Source organism: Toxorhynchites rutilus, chromosome 3 (genome assembly GCF_029784135.1).
Source record: "Toxorhynchites rutilus septentrionalis strain SRP chromosome 3, ASM2978413v1, whole genome shotgun sequence".
NCBI classification, from domain to species: Eukaryota; Metazoa; Arthropoda; class Insecta; order Diptera; family Culicidae; genus Toxorhynchites; species Toxorhynchites rutilus.
In genome coordinates this window covers 193,068,167-193,086,504 of record NC_073746.1, presented here as the reverse complement: position 1 = coordinate 193,086,504, position 18,338 = coordinate 193,068,167, and the positions used below count along the sequence as shown (strand labels likewise).

The following is an 18,338-nucleotide window of genomic DNA, read 5'->3' as shown; positions in this document are numbered from 1 at the left end:
TTCTCATTCAAACCGTACACCACATCGTTTCGCATCACATCACATCAACAAACCAACCCAAGCAACCATGTCTGGACATGGCAAAGGAGGATAAGTGAAGGGAAAGGCAAAATCCCGCTCTAACCGTGTTGGTCTGAAGTTCCCCGCAAGGGTAGCTAGGCCGAGCGCGTTAGTACCAGTGCACCAGTCCACATAGCCGGCGTTATATAGTTTCGGCCAGTCTTCGGAATTGAACACAGTTCTGATGTGCAACACTTTTTTTGCACCCAGTTGAACTCTCTCTCCATGCGCACACCTGCGCCCGGACGAATCAACGCACACCGAAACAAAGTTCAAATGTTCTGTTGTCAACACGGTTCGCTTTTTTTTTACGTGAGTGTGAATGCGAGTGTGAACATTGTACAATATCCTTATATCCCCTCCTTTTCCAAAAGAAACTATGTCACCCTTCTAATCTCGAGTCGACCGCGAGTAATCGGTTTCCTACTTTATTAACCCTAGATTTAAGGAAACATGTTGATATATACTAATAAAAGTATAGCTAAGGCGGCTCGCACACCGGAGCAATGAGCAACTAGCAACTGTCAACATGCAATAAGCAATATTATCACCAATGGATTTTTCCATTTAATCTTTGTTGATCTCGCACACCGACGCAATACGATATCGCTGTCGCCTTTACAGAGCAACACATGTCGCTAGCAACACGGCGTGTCGGTTGAATAGCAACTTATCGCTCATATTTTGACAAGTTTCGTACATTAAGGCGATTGTTTGCATAATGTCAGGGGTTTTTATTGCTCTGGTATGCGAAGAACAACAAAATATGTTTCCTGTTGCATATTGTGTACTGCAGTTTGCTAGTTGCTTATTGCTGCGGTGTGCGAGCCGCCTAAGAGTTCGGCTCCTGTAAAAATAAATGACTTAAATAAAAAAAAAACACGGTTCGCTTTTGAGTTCGAACATCCTCACTGCACCGTATCCATACACCGGCTTATATTCCCAATTTTAAACCGAGCTCGAATCTAGTCTTTCTGCGTTGCTTTCTCTGTTGATGCGGATTGTAGGAGGGTGCGCTGTTGCTTAGCTTAGAACAAGCGAAGACAAAACGGGCGCTAGAATTTTATGTGTGTGTGGGTATAGAATGAGGGGGAATTTAGTATGTGAATTCTGCACCATGCTGATTTTGGGCTCACTTGTTTTGAGTTCGGTGCGCTTCGTACCAAGAATGAAGTTTGTTTTCAGCGTGCATTTGTTTTCAGCGCACGCTGATGAAAATTGAATTCGAGGGCAACACAGCGTAGGTTTTCTGAAGACTGGTTTCGGCCGCCGAAGTGATCGAGTTGGCTGGTAAAGCTGCTCGCGACGATAAGAAACCCCGCATTCAGAACAGAACATATTCGGTTCGGTGGACATCAAGACCACAACAGGCAGTTGCAGCGAGTGGCAAACGCAATCGCAAAACGGCAGCAGGTAGCAGAAGAAAAAAGTTTGTTCTTTATACAATCTGCTTTGGTGGCAAATCCAGAACAAGGCGGCATCGAGGGCGTTCGAAATGGTTTTTTCCAAAACCACGAGTACAAAGTTTTCTAAATTGGAACCATTCCATAAAACAAGGCGCTTTTCAGGGCCATTAAACCTTCCAAAAAAGAGTTTACGAAATACAGTTCAATGCTTTCTAAAACAATATCCAAAATAATAATAAAACACAAATTGATTTTTTCATAATTTGTTTGCCAGGATATGATGAGTATGCGAATTTGGCAGTTGTTCTGAGCTTATTGATGGTTGGGGAATTTTAAATTGATCATTCAGTTTTCACAAACCCATGCATGGTTTCCGAATTAAAAGTAGCTTCAAATTACAACACATTGTATGCAGGATGGCATTAACGAATTTTCTCGGTAGCAAGAACTGCTTTCTTTGGTTGATAACTGATGTTGAAAATTGACTGACATTACATCTGCATTGTATAGAAAAATAACTAAGGAGCAACATGATGAGCTATGTATTTCCTGCTGCTCTGTCCTTATTTTAAAGGACTTTAATCCGAAGGTCATCCGTCTCTGTATTTACTGTTGGTTTTTCAGAACGCTTATAGCTCGTTTATTTCTCGACAGATCGTAGAGTTCGTCTCCAAAACCTCAGTTCTTTTTTATTTTTATTTACTTTGTTTGCGGAGGCTACAAATCTTACAATATATTCGTCTCCGAAACACGGAAACAGTTTAAGGTACGTTAATGTGTTCAATAGTGAAATATATGATAGTGAATGAGCTGATGACCACCTATGCACAGCCATCATTTTGATTGTACGATATGTGCATACGCCGAAAGATGCCCGGCGTTGAACATTTAATAAGTACAAAGCCTTCGGAAAAAAATCAAGAATCAACTATAAGACAGTGAGAAAAAATTGAGAAAGTTTGTAAAAAAAACGCAAAAACAAAACACCAAAGGTTCTTTTCAGAATCCCCAACATGTATTGACGTAGGAGAAGTAAATAAAACAATATATTTAAAATATATATTTAGCAAAAGCTGTCCCCTTTGTATAGTCCTACGTCACTCCGGTTATGTCCCCGACATTACCCACCCGTCTTTTATTCAGTCAGTTTCGCACTCAGTGTCGCACTGGTTCGCCCCGAAAGCTGTTAGTTTCGCACTGAGATGTTTCACGGGTTGGCACTCGGGTTCACCAATACAACTATACCGAACTGTCAAGTTCCGAGTATATTTTGGAAAATCTAAAAATAAAAACTATGAAGATGAAAAACCTGCTGCTTTTGCTTTTGTATTATTGGAATCGTAATCCAATTCGGATTCTGATTTTGAAAGTATATTCGAGCAGACGGCATTAAGCTACGTGTGCTTTCATTGGGAGGCGAAAATAATGATGGATATTCAGATGGAATAAACCGGCTTTCAAAATCAAAATTATGAATGAAAATTTACTTTAACGTATCGAATATTTATTTCATGTGATGAAATAAGAGGTTTTTTTTCGATATCACAGAAACATATTGAACGAAAACTGGCTAATGATGATTTTATATTATAATAGTAATTATTTGTGGAAAAACCAGGAAATGCATCGACAAATGGTTAAGTAAGTGTCAGAACTACATGTTTTAAGTAATAAAACAATATGAAGTGAAAATATTCATTCAAACTTTTATATTTTTACACTGCACTTGGCCCTGCTGATCTGATAGAGAATAATTTACCTCCCAAGCATTAATATCGCTATTAGACGTCGACACTGTACATTTATCGTCGCGAATATAAACAAATCAGACTATATAACGCACACCAACAAAACACCGCATTCGTGAAACTGAAAACGTTTTTTTATTACAGAGTCAGTTTGGCACTGACTCAGTTTTAAAAACGAATTCGCTATAAAATTCCTTCTTTCCAAAGCGGCGGTTGAAATTGGACTCATCCCTCTGTACTCAGAGCAGGTGTCTTGCGCTCGCAAGCACTCTTACCACGGTTGGGGCGTATGTTGGTGTTTGTGCCCTCGCGATCGCCCTTTCGTTGCGTTCCTTCGTCCACCATCCTGTTGGTCGTACTTTCAGTGCGCTGCGCTGTGCGGTGGACTGAACACACTCCCACGGCAGAAGGAAAGTCACTCTGTTGATTATCATTGTCATCAATCGATGCGTTATCCAAAATGGGTAGTGGCGCTAGCTTGTGGATCGGTCTTCTGTATGTAGTATCGCCAACATGTACATCCACAAGTCGAACTAGGCCATCAGAACCAAGGTAGGTTCGAACAAATCTTCCTATTTTCCATTGTTGAGTTGGAACCTTGCCTTCTTTTAAGAGGACGACTGTATCTATTGCCACGTTGATCTTGTCATACGATTTTGCTCGAGATTGAAGCTCTACCAAGTATTCATGAGATCAGCGATTCCAGAAATGCTGTCTCAGCTGCTGGATCCGTTGCCATCGGTACAATCAATTTTTGGGAAAGTCTTTGGAAGAGAATTCGGGTATGGCTGTATGGCGGTATGGCCTGCCAATTATCATGTGTCTAGGTATCAAAACTTCTGGGTCTTTGGGTCAGAACAATAGAAAAATAGGGGTCTTGAATTCCAAATTACCTCAATTTGACCTAAAAATTAGCAATAATATCATTCTTGATTGAGTTGATTGATAAATGTGATTCTGATACTTTGATACTTTTAATTCTGGCCTCCCAATGAGGCGCGCTTGAGAGAATGGGTTGTTCATTTCATTTGCTTTGCTTTGAATTCATTCAGTAATTTATTCTCTTGCTCCAACTTTTCGCTTGTATTCATTACTTCTTGCGTCTTTAACTTTTGCTTACAAAGTTGCCACTTTAGAATAGCACTTGCATCTGGTTTTTCGTCTGTTCCATTGCAGTGTTCCAAGCGTACATACTTTTCTGTGAATTCGTCGTAATATTGCTTAAATTCTAGCTGCCTACATGGATTGGACGTGCTTTCATTAAACCTTCTGGGAATTCTATGCTTGGAATCTCTCAACTTTTTACATGTTTCTTTTAATGGCCGTTTAACCACATAACGACCTTCTAAATTGCGACAGAATTATGGCTGAGAGTGAGCCTTGCATTCATCAGCCTCGATTGACTCACATTGCTCAGTGGTCACGTTTTCCAAATTCCGAAACATATTATTGATTTTTCTTCAGATAATATTGCGGTATGCGAATAAACGATAGAACCAGATGAAAAGTTGCTGTTCATTTTTCCACCAACTAGCCATCCAAATTCTGAGTCTATCAAAGTTGGCAATTTTTCTGAAAGCTACATCGATCTCGTAAGTTGGAAGAATACCAGTGATTTCATGGGTAACCAAGCAAACTAAATTGAATTCGAAGTTGCTATACCTAGAACATACTTCAATCCAAACCTAGTGCTGAACTTTGGATTTTATGTTGCTTATTCCGTTTACCAATGTATTCGCCTTTTCTTTCTGAACTCCTGATTTATCAAGCATTGACTCTGAGATGAAGTTGATTTGCGAGCCACTATCCAAGAGTGCTCGACATGTGTGCGGATTTCCATGTGCATCCAAAACTTTTACTAGTGCTGTTAGTAGAAGCACTTGCTGAACTGTTTTCCCATGCATGTTGGAATAAGCAGCAGTAATATCCTGCATTGATGAACCTCTCGAAGTGCTGAGAGTGCAAGGCTGTTTTTGAATATCTGGTGTTTTATCTCTTCTTTGAACATTTGATGAACGAACTCCTTCTCTATGGAGTAAACTATGATGTCTACGCTTACATCTTGAACATGACTTGGATGATGGACAATCCAACCCACGGTGGCCTCTCCTCAAACAATTGAAACAAAGTTGTTTGTCACGGACCATTCTGAGCCGCTCATCAATCTCCAATCCATGAAAACTTGAGCATTTGAATGCGAAATGGTTACCTTCACAAAACTCGCAATTAGCCGAAACTGTTGCTGTGTTTACTCGCGAATTTGGTTGTTTGTTCGATACTTGATTTCTTTTATGTGACATAGGATCTAACTGTTTTTGATTGTTACTTTACTGGCTTTGAATGTTCTAACGTATGAAATACTTATATAAATTTAAAAAAAACAAGAAGTGGTTTATGTCTGTGATATAACCTCGAGGTAGACGTAGGACTACCGTTGGCTCGGTATTCATTTATTTGAAATTGCATCTGAATCAATTATTAATGCATGAATGAATGAATATTTTGAAAAATTGCCGAAAGTTTTTCTTGTTAGTGTGTGGGTGGATGTGTATAAGTATGGAATTGTTATTAACATAAAATTCAACTCTTTCGAACTTGTTGGTGGTCCCGAAGCGAACCGATGGAATTTGAGTGGCCTTGTAAAAGCAACTGAAGATGTTTGATACATGATTCATTTTAGTCTTCGTGAGAATAACACGAGATTTTTCATGATCACTCCATAAACAGAATAGAAACTGAGGGAGCCATTTCACGGTGAAAACGAAATAAAGTCTATATAACCTTGCATAAAATTCAAACCTAAATTCAAACACTCAAACTCACGGAAACGTTTAGCTATTGTCTATCCGTATAAATTAGGAAATGTTATTGTCGGAAATGTCGATTTTAAATTAAGTAGCTAATATCACTAATAAAGCATCCATAGTTCTAGCCATCGGACTACAAGGTTTACAGGACATAATTTTTTTTACATCAATCACTCTCTCAACGAGGTGCTCAATCTCGGATGTAGATGATGGTGTAGCCAACTTGATTCCAGGTGTGAAGGTAGGGTCCGTACTAGGCCCCGGAACCACACTCTGGAATATATAACTTAATCAACACTAGTAGTTTTTATGTGCGTTCGGCATTTGAATTGGTTGGTCCTGTGTTATTACTGGTTAGAGAAATAAGTGGTATTGGGCTCTGTATGCATCAAACATCTAAAATTACTTGATAGATACTTCAACAATAACTCCGTAACTTACCATGCGTTGGGGACGGCACATACTTTTACGAAAGAATAATAATTGATCGTCATCTTTTATGAAACTTTTAAATTTTGTGCCATCTGATGCCTTCCTTATACTACTGCAGTGATCGCCGTCCCATTGTGGTAAATTAGGTGATCCCAAATAGCTATCATATAATCCAGATAGAGACTCATCCGTTTCACCTGTATAGATGGTTTCAAAATCATCATCAAAGTCGTACATCTGCAATATATTATCAAAACTGTAATAACAAAATCAATTAAAGGTTTAAAACTCACCCTATCAATTAACCCAACTTTGTTGAATGTTATCCAGTTTGGTAGAAATGTATTTCCGAGTGTTGTCAACGTAGTTTCAAAACCAAACATGAATTGCTTTGCAGTTTGTTGTTCTAAAGCTGATATTTTCGTTTGACGGATCAATAAGTTTAAAGGTAATCGAAGCAAATAGCTTTGTCTGGAAGCGACCTGTGCTATACTCTACAAATGAAAAATGTTAATAAAATGTCCTATACTGATTACATTTTGCTCACCAGCAAGGCTATATTTGGTACGAAAAATACATCTTCTTCTTTGTGACCATTCGATAAATGTTCTTGGAACACTAACGGATGACTTGGTTTGGTATACAGCGTCCCATTATTTAAAAAAGTTACGTTTTCATGTGAAAGTAATTCCCTGAAAATTTTAAATAAGCAATACATAATTAGTGCGTTGCAAAAGTTTTTGTCCATCTATGTTTATGCTTCGAACCCGCATCAGATTCTTTACTGAGTCCATACAAACCCTCGATTGACGATTGTAAACATGAATACATTGAGGAACTGGGGGTCGTAAGCCCGGAAATGAGCCCCGTTAGAGATGATTGGCCCAAATCTCTGTAGAATCATCTGGGTAACCCCAATCACAAGGTAATGCGAACTGTACCAAAGGATGCATGGCAGAGGTGGTTCATCAAATACTCTGTCGTAAAAGGAGCTTGTGGGATACTAGAGCACCCTCCATTAATAAATCACTAAACCACGCGTTCTGATTGAACCACTATTTTTTTTTATTTGTATTGTAGTGCCTTTCAACTCATTTGGCTGGTTCGTCACTTTTACTTCCATTTTTGGAAGAATGTCGGGAGTGAGAATTGAACTCGTGACCTTTAGCGTGAGAGGCATGGATGTTACCACTACGCCAGATCGGCTCCACTGATTGAACCACTAGAAGCAAGTCAGCTACTTCAAAAACCTCAAGTATGTTTAAGCCCGCTGAGCATACATACGCAGTGGAGACAATTCAGCTCAATCACTGAACCACGCGTTCTGAATGAGCTACTGAGAGCAAGTAAGGTGCCCAATTTGTATTAGTATATCACCTAATTAGTATCATCCAGGTAGAATTAAGTCCGTTGGAAAACGACACAATAGTTAATATCTTCTCGTTATCTAAACCAGGGGTGTGCCAAAACCGTCTGTAGTGAGGGCAAAGCTTTTATATAGCCAACCACACTGGAGACAAACATTAGTAAATGAAGCTACCAAATCTTTAGTAGTTGAAACATTGGTAAAATGTACAAATTTTTTGTACATATTACCAAAATCCGGTAAAACTGATGTCAGATGTAATGTACATCCCTACCAGAGATTCGTACATTTTACTTCATGCCATTTGTAACCTTCAATGTTTTCATTCCTAGCGACTGTGAAGTGCGCACTTCGTAATCGCCAATTTTTTGTGGAAGCGAAGCAATTCGGAGGTAAGCATTTGTTTTTGTTATTTTGACGTAGGACTACGTCTAACCGGAAGATATAGGGGGTGAAATGGAAATCTAGGCACTGAACAAGTAGGAAAAAATGCAAGATTTGGAACGCTTAGAAATCGAGCATTTCTCAATAGATCGCAAAGGTTTTTGCATCAATTGATAGGAAATATATCTACGCATCTATCATAATGAATAACATTTCATTTTTCTTGAGATAAATAATTGAATAATTGTGAAATATCAAGCATTGTCAAAATGCACTATGTGCCCATTTTTGATTGGTCCATTTTGTGCTCCTCAAATCGTACCGACCAAAACGGGCAACCAGAGCAGCAGCGAAATAGAATGAAGCACGATTGGAAAGGAAAAAGAAAAAAATGAACGAAACATTGGTCGCAGTCTCACACATGCGTAATTCTCGAGCCAGCCAGTCAGCTTAAAAATCCCCGCTCCGCTGCCGTAACGATCATTCTCATTCAAACCGTACACCACATCGGTTCGCATCACAACACATCAACAAACCAACCCAAGCAGCCATGTCTGGACATGGTAAAGGAGGAAAAGTGAAGGGAAAGGCACAATTCCGCTTGAACCTTGATCTGGAGTTCCCGCTCGTGTTGATCTGGAGTTCCCCGCAAGGGTAGCTAGGCCGAGCGCGTTAGTACCAGTGCACCAGTCCACCTAGAAAAACCGCATTCAGAACAGAACATATTCAGTTCGGTGGACATCAAGACAACAACAGGCAGTTGCAGCGAGTGGCGAATGGCAAACGCAATCGCAAAACGGCAGCAGGTAGCAGAAGAACAAAGTTTGTTCTTTGTGTTTGTGTTTGTTCTGCTTTGGTGGCAAATCCAGAACAAGGCGGCATCGAGGGCGTTCGAAATGGTTTTTTTCAAAATCACGAGTACAAAGTTTTCTAAATTGGAACCATTCCATAAAACAAGGCGCTTTTCAGGGCCATTAAACCTTCCAAAAAAGAGTTTAGGAAATACAGTTCAATGCTTTCTAAAACATTATCCAAAATAATAATAAAACACAAATTGATTTTTTCATAATTTGTTTGCCAGGATCTGATGAGTATGTGAATTTGGCATTTGTTCTGAGCTTATTGATAGTTGGGGACTTTCCTGATTATTCAATTTTCATTAATTAATTCTTAAATTGTTTCCAGATTGAAAGTACAGTAATTTACAATTAGTTCGACATTTAGCTAATTGGACGGACATGTAATGCGACTTATTTAGTTGGACATTTTTGTAAACATAGAGATCCAAATTATGACCCCACATTGAAAGTCGACACTGTACCACTGTCATCGCAAATGTTCAATTACAGGTTAAAATTACCTCCAATACGACACTGAGTGGCGCTTCGACACGTCGCATTGAATGTAATTTACTGTACAACATGTCACAAAGCTGGATAGAAAGAAATTTTCCAACTGTGAAAGCTGTGGCGAGTGGCAACAAATCGCTAAACAGGAAGGTTTAGCCGAACAAGATGGGGATATCGAGTGATAACAAAACAATAAACTCTTTAAATTGAAGATAATTTTGTGATCCTGAAAAGGACCCTTTTTAGCCTGCATGTGAATCCAACGAGCGAACAAATCGTAATGAATGTATTTTTCTGCCATCGCTCCCTTTTAACGCTCATTCGTTCGTCTCGTTGGACTCGCCCCTCTGGCTGAGTCTGCCGATTTGTCTCTATCCTGTGAGTGTGTACCGCTAGAGTATAAAACACGCGGACCCCAAAAAAAAATTCTTATTTTCTTTCAAACCGTAAACCCGCGTGGTTGTACGGCATCGGCATCGTGGACGTAACAAAGGAGCACAAGTTAAGGGAAAGGCAAAGTCCCACTCGAACCGTGCAGGTCTCCAGTTCCCTGTTGGTCGCATTCACTGATTGCTCCGCAAGGGTAACTAGGCCGAACGGATTGGTGCCGGAGCACCAGTATACCTAACAGGGATTATAGAGTTTCGGCCGTCGGAGTGCTCGAGTTGGCTTGCAAAGCTGCTCACGACAATCAGAAAACCCGCATCAAGAACAGAGCAGCTTCGGTTCGGCGCTCATCAAGGCAACAATTAGTTTCAGTTAGTGGCAAAGTGTTTCTCCGGCACGTCGCATTAAATGTAATTTACTGAACAATATGTCACAAGCTGGATGGGAAGAAATTTTCCAACTGTGAAAGCTGTGGCGAGTGGCAAACGAAATAGCTAAACAGGAAGGTTTAACCGAACAAGATGGGAATATCGAGTGATAACAAAAACACAACACCAAAGGTTCTTTTCAGAACCATCAACATATGCATAAAAAGTAAACAGTAAACTAATCCATTTTTCAGGTAGATAGGTAGGTATTCACGTAGGAGAAGAAAATAAAACAATATATTTAAAATATATATATTTAACAAAAGCTGTCCCCTTTGTATAGTCCTACGTCACTCCGGTTATGTCCCCGACATTACCCACCCGTCTTTTTTTTCCAAATATATATTTTTATCAAGGCTCATATGGCGTTAGCCTGACGGGGCCGGAGTTCAATATTTTGACAGTTTTTCTTATTATCTATGTTTTAAAAATATGTAACCGATTACTCGCGGTCGGCTCGAGGTTAGTATTACAAGTGTTCTCGTAATTGGGATGTTGCTGTCTCCAATGCTCTGTACGTGTGCCCGACACGGGATACTTCCTATTGGGATGCAGCTGACCATTAATCAGCAACGCCCCCCTAGTATGTACCCCATATCTAGCGTGGTGCGTCTTCTCGACTCGAGGAATCCAGGATAGAATGGTCACTAGCCGGCGCAATCATCAGGTCGTGTAGAGTTGTCATGAGCGGTACAACCTTTGGCTCTTGTTGAATCATCAGTGGACTGCACAACCTTTGGCCCGTGTATCTGTAAAGAGTGTGTGTATGTATTGCCGCGACTAAGTAAAAGTTTATAGATCGGATAGGAGGGATATGAAACAGGGACACAACGAAGGAAACATCATTAAACGTTGACATCGGCGTTTCTGAGGAACAGGTATAGATGAAGCAGAAGATCAGGATCACGGCTACCTAAGATATCCCGGACGGGGATATCCGATTGTTTGCCTTGTGCTCTCAGTGCTCTAGAGAGCTGAGAGCGAGCAGCATGGAACCGGATACATGACCAGACAACATGCTCGATGTCGTGGTAGCCATCGCCACAATCACAAAGATTGTTTGCTGCGAGCCCAATGCGATAGAGATGCGCGTTTAGGTTGTAGTGATTGGACATGAGCCGAGATATCACGCGAATGAAATCACGACCTACATTCAATCCCTTAAACCAAGCACTCGTCGAAACCTTAGGGATAATCGTGTGTAACCAACGACCGAACTCATCTTCACTCCACATGCGCTGCCAACTAACGAGTGTGTCCTGACGAGGAATGTGAAAAAATTCATTATAGGCAATTTGTCTTTCAAAAAGTGTGCCTTCTGAAGCGCCCACCTTAGCTAGCGAGTCCGCTTTCTCATTCCCCGGAATCGAGCAATGAGAGGGAATCCATGCTAAGGTAATCTTGAATAATTTTTCGACCAAAACACTCAATAGATGTCTTATTCTTGTTAGGAAATAAGATGAGCGTTTATCAACTTTCATTGAGCGGATTGCCTCTATTGAGCTGAGACTGTCTGAAAAAATAAAATAATGGTCGATGGGCAGTGTTTAAATGATCCCTAGAGCATAGTATATCGCACCCATTTCTGCGACATACACGGAACAAGGATCTTTGAGTTTGAAAGAGGCACTGGAATTTTCATTGAAGATGCCGAAGCCAGTGGACCCGTTTATGTATGAACCGTCAGTAAAGAACATTTTATCAGATCCAACTTTCCCATATTTTTCCGAAAATATCGACGGAATAACATTGGAGCGTAGGTGATCTGGTATTCCATGGATTTTTTGTCGCATGGACAGATCAAAAATGACAGAGGAATTGCAAAAGTATGGGAAGCAAACTTGGTTGGAGATGCCTGGTGAAGGGTGCACGTCGTGGGTAAGGTACTCATGGTATAAAGACATAAAACTTGACTGAGGAGTCAGCTGGAGTAGATTTTCGAAGTTATCAATCACCAATGGATTCATGATCTTGCAACGGATGAGAAATCTGTAGGATAATTCTGTGAACCGAAGAGTAAGCGGGGGTACTCCTGCCAAAACTTCGAGACTCATCGTATGTGTCGAATGCAAACACCCCATGGCTATACGCAAGCAACGATATTGTATCCTCTCCAGCTTGAGAATATGAATCCTGGCAGCTGATCGGAAGCAAAAACTGCCATATTCTAACACTGACAATATCGTTGTTTTGTACAACTGAATGAGGTCTCCTGGATGGGCACCCCACCATGTTCCGGTTATTGTTTGGAGAAAATTGATTCTTTGTTTGCATTTCTGTTTCAAATACGCTATGTGTCTCCCCCAGGTACATTTAGAATCAAAATATACACCCAGGTATTTGAAAAACATAGAGTGTTGGATCGTTTTGCCGGATAGGTGAAGCTGGAATTGGGCGGGTTCGTGCTTCCTAGAAAAAACGACCATTTCAGTTTTCTCCGTAGAGAATTCGATACCCAGCTTGAGGGCCCACGTACTGAGACACTTAGCACGTTTGAAAATAACAGCCCCGTGCTCTATAGAACTGATTATACCTAGCACAGCAGATTCTTCTCAATTTTTGATTTGTTTTTGTTATGTTTCCGTTCTTATCTAATATTTTCTCTATGTTGGTAAATTCTAGATATTCCGAAATATACTCATTTTGGACGACGTTTCTTCTATTCTACTACTGATAGAAGCATTTCCATTTGCGATCAATCGTAAACGAACATTTTACAACAGCCATGATTCGATGCTAATATTTGGCGATACAAACTAGGGAAAGAAAGAACCAATAACGATTCACCATCGGTCCGTGCAAACGGTATCAAATGAGCGTATCTTTTCGTCGACCAACGGCAGCGACCAGCGAATCAACAAGTGCAGCTGATTCCAGCACGAATAGCTCTTCTGTTTCTTCACTGGAGCATCGAAAATCCCTATCAGGCTCAGGTGCAGGCAAGAATCAATGAAGGAGGAGCAAGCTACGCTACCGCAAGTATAGTCATTTGCTCATAAAATTTACAAGGTATGGCCTTCCGATGAACGAAAGTAGATTTTTCGATCATCTTCTCATTCGTTTTCCAGATGTATCGAAACTCTCTAGGAAAAGTGTCGTCGTTCGTTTTTTCTACAAACTGATAACCTCTGCGTGATAATGATGTGTCAGGAAGATCCAAACAACTGCTTTTCTCAACCGGAGGATGACATGGAACATGAAGAACGTCAGAACCGACTACGTGCTCTGTGCAATCATCAGGATCTGTTCCAGGAGGAGAGTGTTGAATTTGATATTGGAAAGCATCGACAAAATCAATGTCATATCGTCACTAGGTTTCATGATTTCCTCCTGGCTAATGATGAAAAAGTTGGGAGTCGATATCCGGATATCTGTTCCAACTACTAGCGGTTGTCATCAAGGAAAACTCAGTTTGCTAACTCAAATCATTTTTATTGGCTCATCCCCCATCTTAGAACGCAAGCATCTAGTAAGGACTCCGGATCGATTTGTAAATATCTCGCCTCTCGAGAACCATAATCGTGCTCCGATGATTTTGTATGTGTTGTGTTCACTGTGCGTTGGTAATGGTCGGTATGGTTGGTTGGTCGGTAATCCTAATATCCTCGTTCATCGTGTTGAGGAATCTGGGGTGTACCAGAAGTGTTACTTTGAAATTACTATGGACCATACCGGACAAACGTGCACAAACATGACACCGCGTTTACGAATTAATTGGGCCAATACTGCTGAATATGTTGAGGATGTAAAAATGGGGCGAAAATGACGTTGGTAATAATTTGCATACTCATGATTCCGGACGTGACAAAACTATTCATCGCAAAAGGAATGGAATTGCACGCTAGATCTCAGCGTCTCGGTGATACGGTTTATGTTCAATGGAGAGCCAATGCATGTTTGATTTTAATCTAACTGGAATGTTTTTTTTCCGGTGATGAGCTGCTCGTCGAAGCTAAGTTTTCAATTTTATTTTGGTTTCCGCGTTTCTGTCTGCGATATTGAACCCTAAGATGGAAGAATTCGGCGATCTGCTGGTCGAGAGCACTCACAACTTGTGAGACAAAGAGCGAATTCAACAAAGTTAAACAAAGACAACGAAAACCATCGTAGCTCCCATTCAGTTCCGTACAGCATATACGGCTATGGCGACTATCAGAAAGCTGTTGATCTATGGATACAATTCGGACCAACAAACTGGTGAGACGAATGAGCCCCTTGCGGCGGAAGCATTCAGACAGAACTTCGCAACCATCAGAACGCACCTAGCGGAGAAGACGTATGCTGTTATGTCAAGAAAGACATACTTTTAGTTTGAGGTACGGACTGTGGGACTGATGAGGGTTTGTAAAAGTAGTTTTTTGTTAACAATCTGTTTGAATTAGTTTTTTTTTGTTTCAGCAAGACTGCAATTCCGAAACGATGTTGGGGAATGATGATCCATCGTGTGCTTTTGATGGCTACAATATAAGCATGAGCACAAATATCAAATCCGATTGTTCAATACGACCAATCACGACCCCTCAATCCAATGTAGTCGTTCTGTTACAAGAAAACAAGCCCCAAATTCCTACTGAAGACACATTTCCACTGCCCCCCAAGAGCAAATCACATAGATGGTTGCCGAAAAATTTCAAATGTAAGTTTATATGAACCCCCTTCTTCGAACTCTGGGGCATTCCAGAGCGTCACAATTAATGTGCGATTCACATAGAACGTTACGGAGAAGAACGTCTACGTTCCGTCAACGTCTCCACCAATTCACACATGCAGTCAATGCTTCCACCAGCACCGTCACGTCAAATGTCAAACGAATGATTTATGTAATGTTAGTCATGGTGTCGCCACCTACAACAATTTTAAATTGCAATGCCCTCTTTCAAATCAGCATGCCTAGAATCAGTTCTAAATTTTGAAAAATTCAATGAACATCATTGAATTCAATTATTTAACTACTTAAACCCCGTAGTCCGACCCTTATTCAACAATAATAATAAATAGAAAATTTCTCTCAGCTATTCGCGAATGATTTTCACTCCGAAATTTGGAGTTAAGAGATATGTTGGCATAAAAAGTACAGTAAGTTACTTCACGCGATGTGCTGAGGCACCATTCAGTGTCGCATTGGAGTCGATTTTGACCAGTAATTGGACATTCGCGACTGGTGGTGACTTTAAATGTGGGGCCATAATTTGGGCTCCGAACGCAATGTTTACAAAAATGTCCAATAAGAGGTAAAAATTTCCAATTAAACGTATTGCATCACAGATCTGTTCAATTAGCTTAATGTCGAATTAGATATAAATTACTGTACAACCAAATCAAAACAAAAGCCGAGACACAAAGTCCAGACAAAAACCAAACGAGCCGTCCGTCTCCGTCAATTATTCTTTTCTACAAATCCTGCCGGTCGTTTTCGTTGAACGTATGCTTACGGATCGTTACGTTGCCGGTGTATGTGAATGTTTCCATAAGAAATGCATGGTAGAATAACTGACGTAACGTGACGTGACGGAACGTGGACGTGACGTGGATGTTGTATGTGAATCGCACTTAAATGGGCAAGTAAATTACACCTGCGCAGGGTCGAAGATTTCGGTAGGCGATACCTGGTCGGAGACGTAATCGTTTTCTTCATAAATATCCACGACAAGATCGTAAGTAGACACAATCTGTAAATCTTAAATTTATATTTTTAATACCATTAATATATCAATATTTCTTTTCTTCTTCAGAGCACGAGATGAATAAATACGAACTAAGAGTACTGGGTACTGGTGTCATCGACTTCCTGCTAATCAGCGCCCCATTCTCTAGAGACAGCGATACAGTAGAAGGAGTTATTGCGACGAGAATTATTGTTGTTTTCATATTTTACATTTTTTTTATTGTAGAACTATTGAAATTGTATATAGAATAAGTTATTAGTGAAATATTATATTAAAATAACATGTTATCAAACACAGGATTTTAAATAAAACAAAAAGGAAAAAATATTATTTTAACCCTGATGATTAACTCTTACAATTGAGAAACAACATTTCTACTGATATCGTTCCAAAGGTTAATCAACAAACGCCCTTTATTGAACCGACAAATCACCTTCATTGAGCTGATATTGATCCAACACTGGACCAGTAGTACAGTCCGGATCGTAGTTTCGTTTGACATATAAACCTACCAATCTGTTTTCGTAGAATGTACCAATGATTAGTAGGGTAGAAAATCACTCGGGAATTGGTAACATGTACCAAAAAATTAGTAATATTTACTAATGATTCCACTCAGTGCATTAGCAGAACATCAAGCAGCTTTAGAGCGACTAGATATGCATACCTATGCAGATTAGCATACCTTTGTTACACGATAATGCGCCCGCATACATCGCGGGAGACAGTAGCGAATGCGCAGAAATTAAATGTTCAAGTATTCGAGAATCCTCCTACTCACCTGACCTTAGCCCAACATATTATCATTTGTTAGGCGTCGTACGCAAATTACGTAGCGCTAAAAATGCTATTTTTGGATATTGGGTTATCCGGAAAATGCCGATTTTTGGAAAAACAAAAGCATCATATCCACCAGGAAAAACATCAAATCATAGGCAGACTTACATTCTTAAAAACTTCATTCTACATTCTTCTTGTTTCGTTCTACAATCTTACACCGTCTTTCACACAGCTTAGAAATTCAATCCTCGTATTTTTAATGCCGATCATAGTGTTGTAGTTCTTGCCATTGAGAGAATTTTGCAGAGATCCTTTGATCGTTTTTATATTTTTTCCCAAAACCTAAAGCATCACTACAGTGATTTGTTGAGAAATCAATATTCAGAAATTCTTTGAATTCGTCGTCCATACTTTGGAATGAATTAAAAATTTACTCATTAAACGAGGAAGGCAGATCGACAGTGGATGAATTGTTGATCTAAAAAAAAATGATGTTATTTAATTCAATTGATTCATTCGCTATCCAACTCTTGACGAGTAAAGTTCAGTGTCGGTATTGTGCGTTGCCACTTTTGCTATTGTGCTATTGGTACGAGTGAATCGTGTACGAGTGAAGGTCAAAGCTGTCCGCTTTCGACCTGACCTTTTGTGAAGTGGAACGAAGGAACAAAGGAAGCAGCGCTCTTGCAGCGAGCCGAATTGCGGCTGTTGAACTGATTCGGCATAACGGGATCGCCATCGCGTGACTGTCGCAAACGGGATTCATCATATATTCTCATAATTTTTTTTTTTGTTTTGCTAATTTTTTTTTAGATTATTGTTAAAATCAATAATAAATTAGAAATAAGACAGATTTTTTTGTAAAATAGAGAATAGTGGAGGATCTCCAGAGATGGAGATCACCGATAATGAATCTCATACAAGATCTGGGAAAAAACATAAACGAGTCCCTCATAAGGAAGATAATTCTTCTGGGGACGAATCCGCTCATCCTACCAAGCCCCCCTCTAAGAAAATTGCAAGCCTCCCTTCTCAACCCACTGTTACTTCCACTCCCCCTCTCCCATCATCGATTTCGCTTCCCCCTCAGAAGGCTTCCGATCCAACCCAATCCTCGTCCTCGTCCTCGTCCTCGTCCTCGTCTTCCCCCTCTGTTGTCTCCGCTCCACGTGTCAGAGTTTATCCAGAAGATGCACCTGGAACTGGCCCATGGGTTGTTTTCCTCCGGCCAAAACCGAAAGAAAAAAACCTTAACGTGATTCAGATCATGAAATATCTGGCCAGATACACTTCTGTATCTGAAATTCGCAGGGTTAGACCGAACAAATTGCGAGTTGTCGTGAATGACCGGAAACACACAAACGAGATTGTTGCTGATCAACATTTCACTCTCGAATATCGAACATTTATACCCTCCCATAACGTAGAAATTGAGGGGGTGATAACTGAAACGGGTCTGACGAGCGAACAAATAAAAGCAGAAGGAAAAGGCAAGTTCAAGAAGCTCCTCTCAATGGAAGTGAAA

The 18,338-nt window shown here is 40.2% G+C and overlaps 1 protein-coding gene across 7 annotated transcripts in view; it reads right to left on the bottom strand.

Annotated features, from left to right (window-relative positions):
- Positions 1-18,338, bottom strand: part of LOC129780409 (scavenger receptor class B member 1) — a 288,806-nt gene that overhangs the window by 28,002 nt on the left and 242,466 nt on the right. For all 7 annotated transcript variants that reach the window (XM_055788666.1, XM_055788665.1, XM_055788667.1 and 4 more), the window contains 3 exons: positions 7,001-7,145; positions 6,747-6,947; positions 6,463-6,690 (listed from right to left, as the gene is read on the bottom strand). In XM_055788666.1, coding sequence (XP_055644641.1) covers positions 6,463-6,690; positions 6,747-6,947; positions 7,001-7,145 — 574 coding nt within the window. The remainder of the gene's footprint in view (positions 1-6,462; positions 6,691-6,746; positions 6,948-7,000; positions 7,146-18,338) is intronic.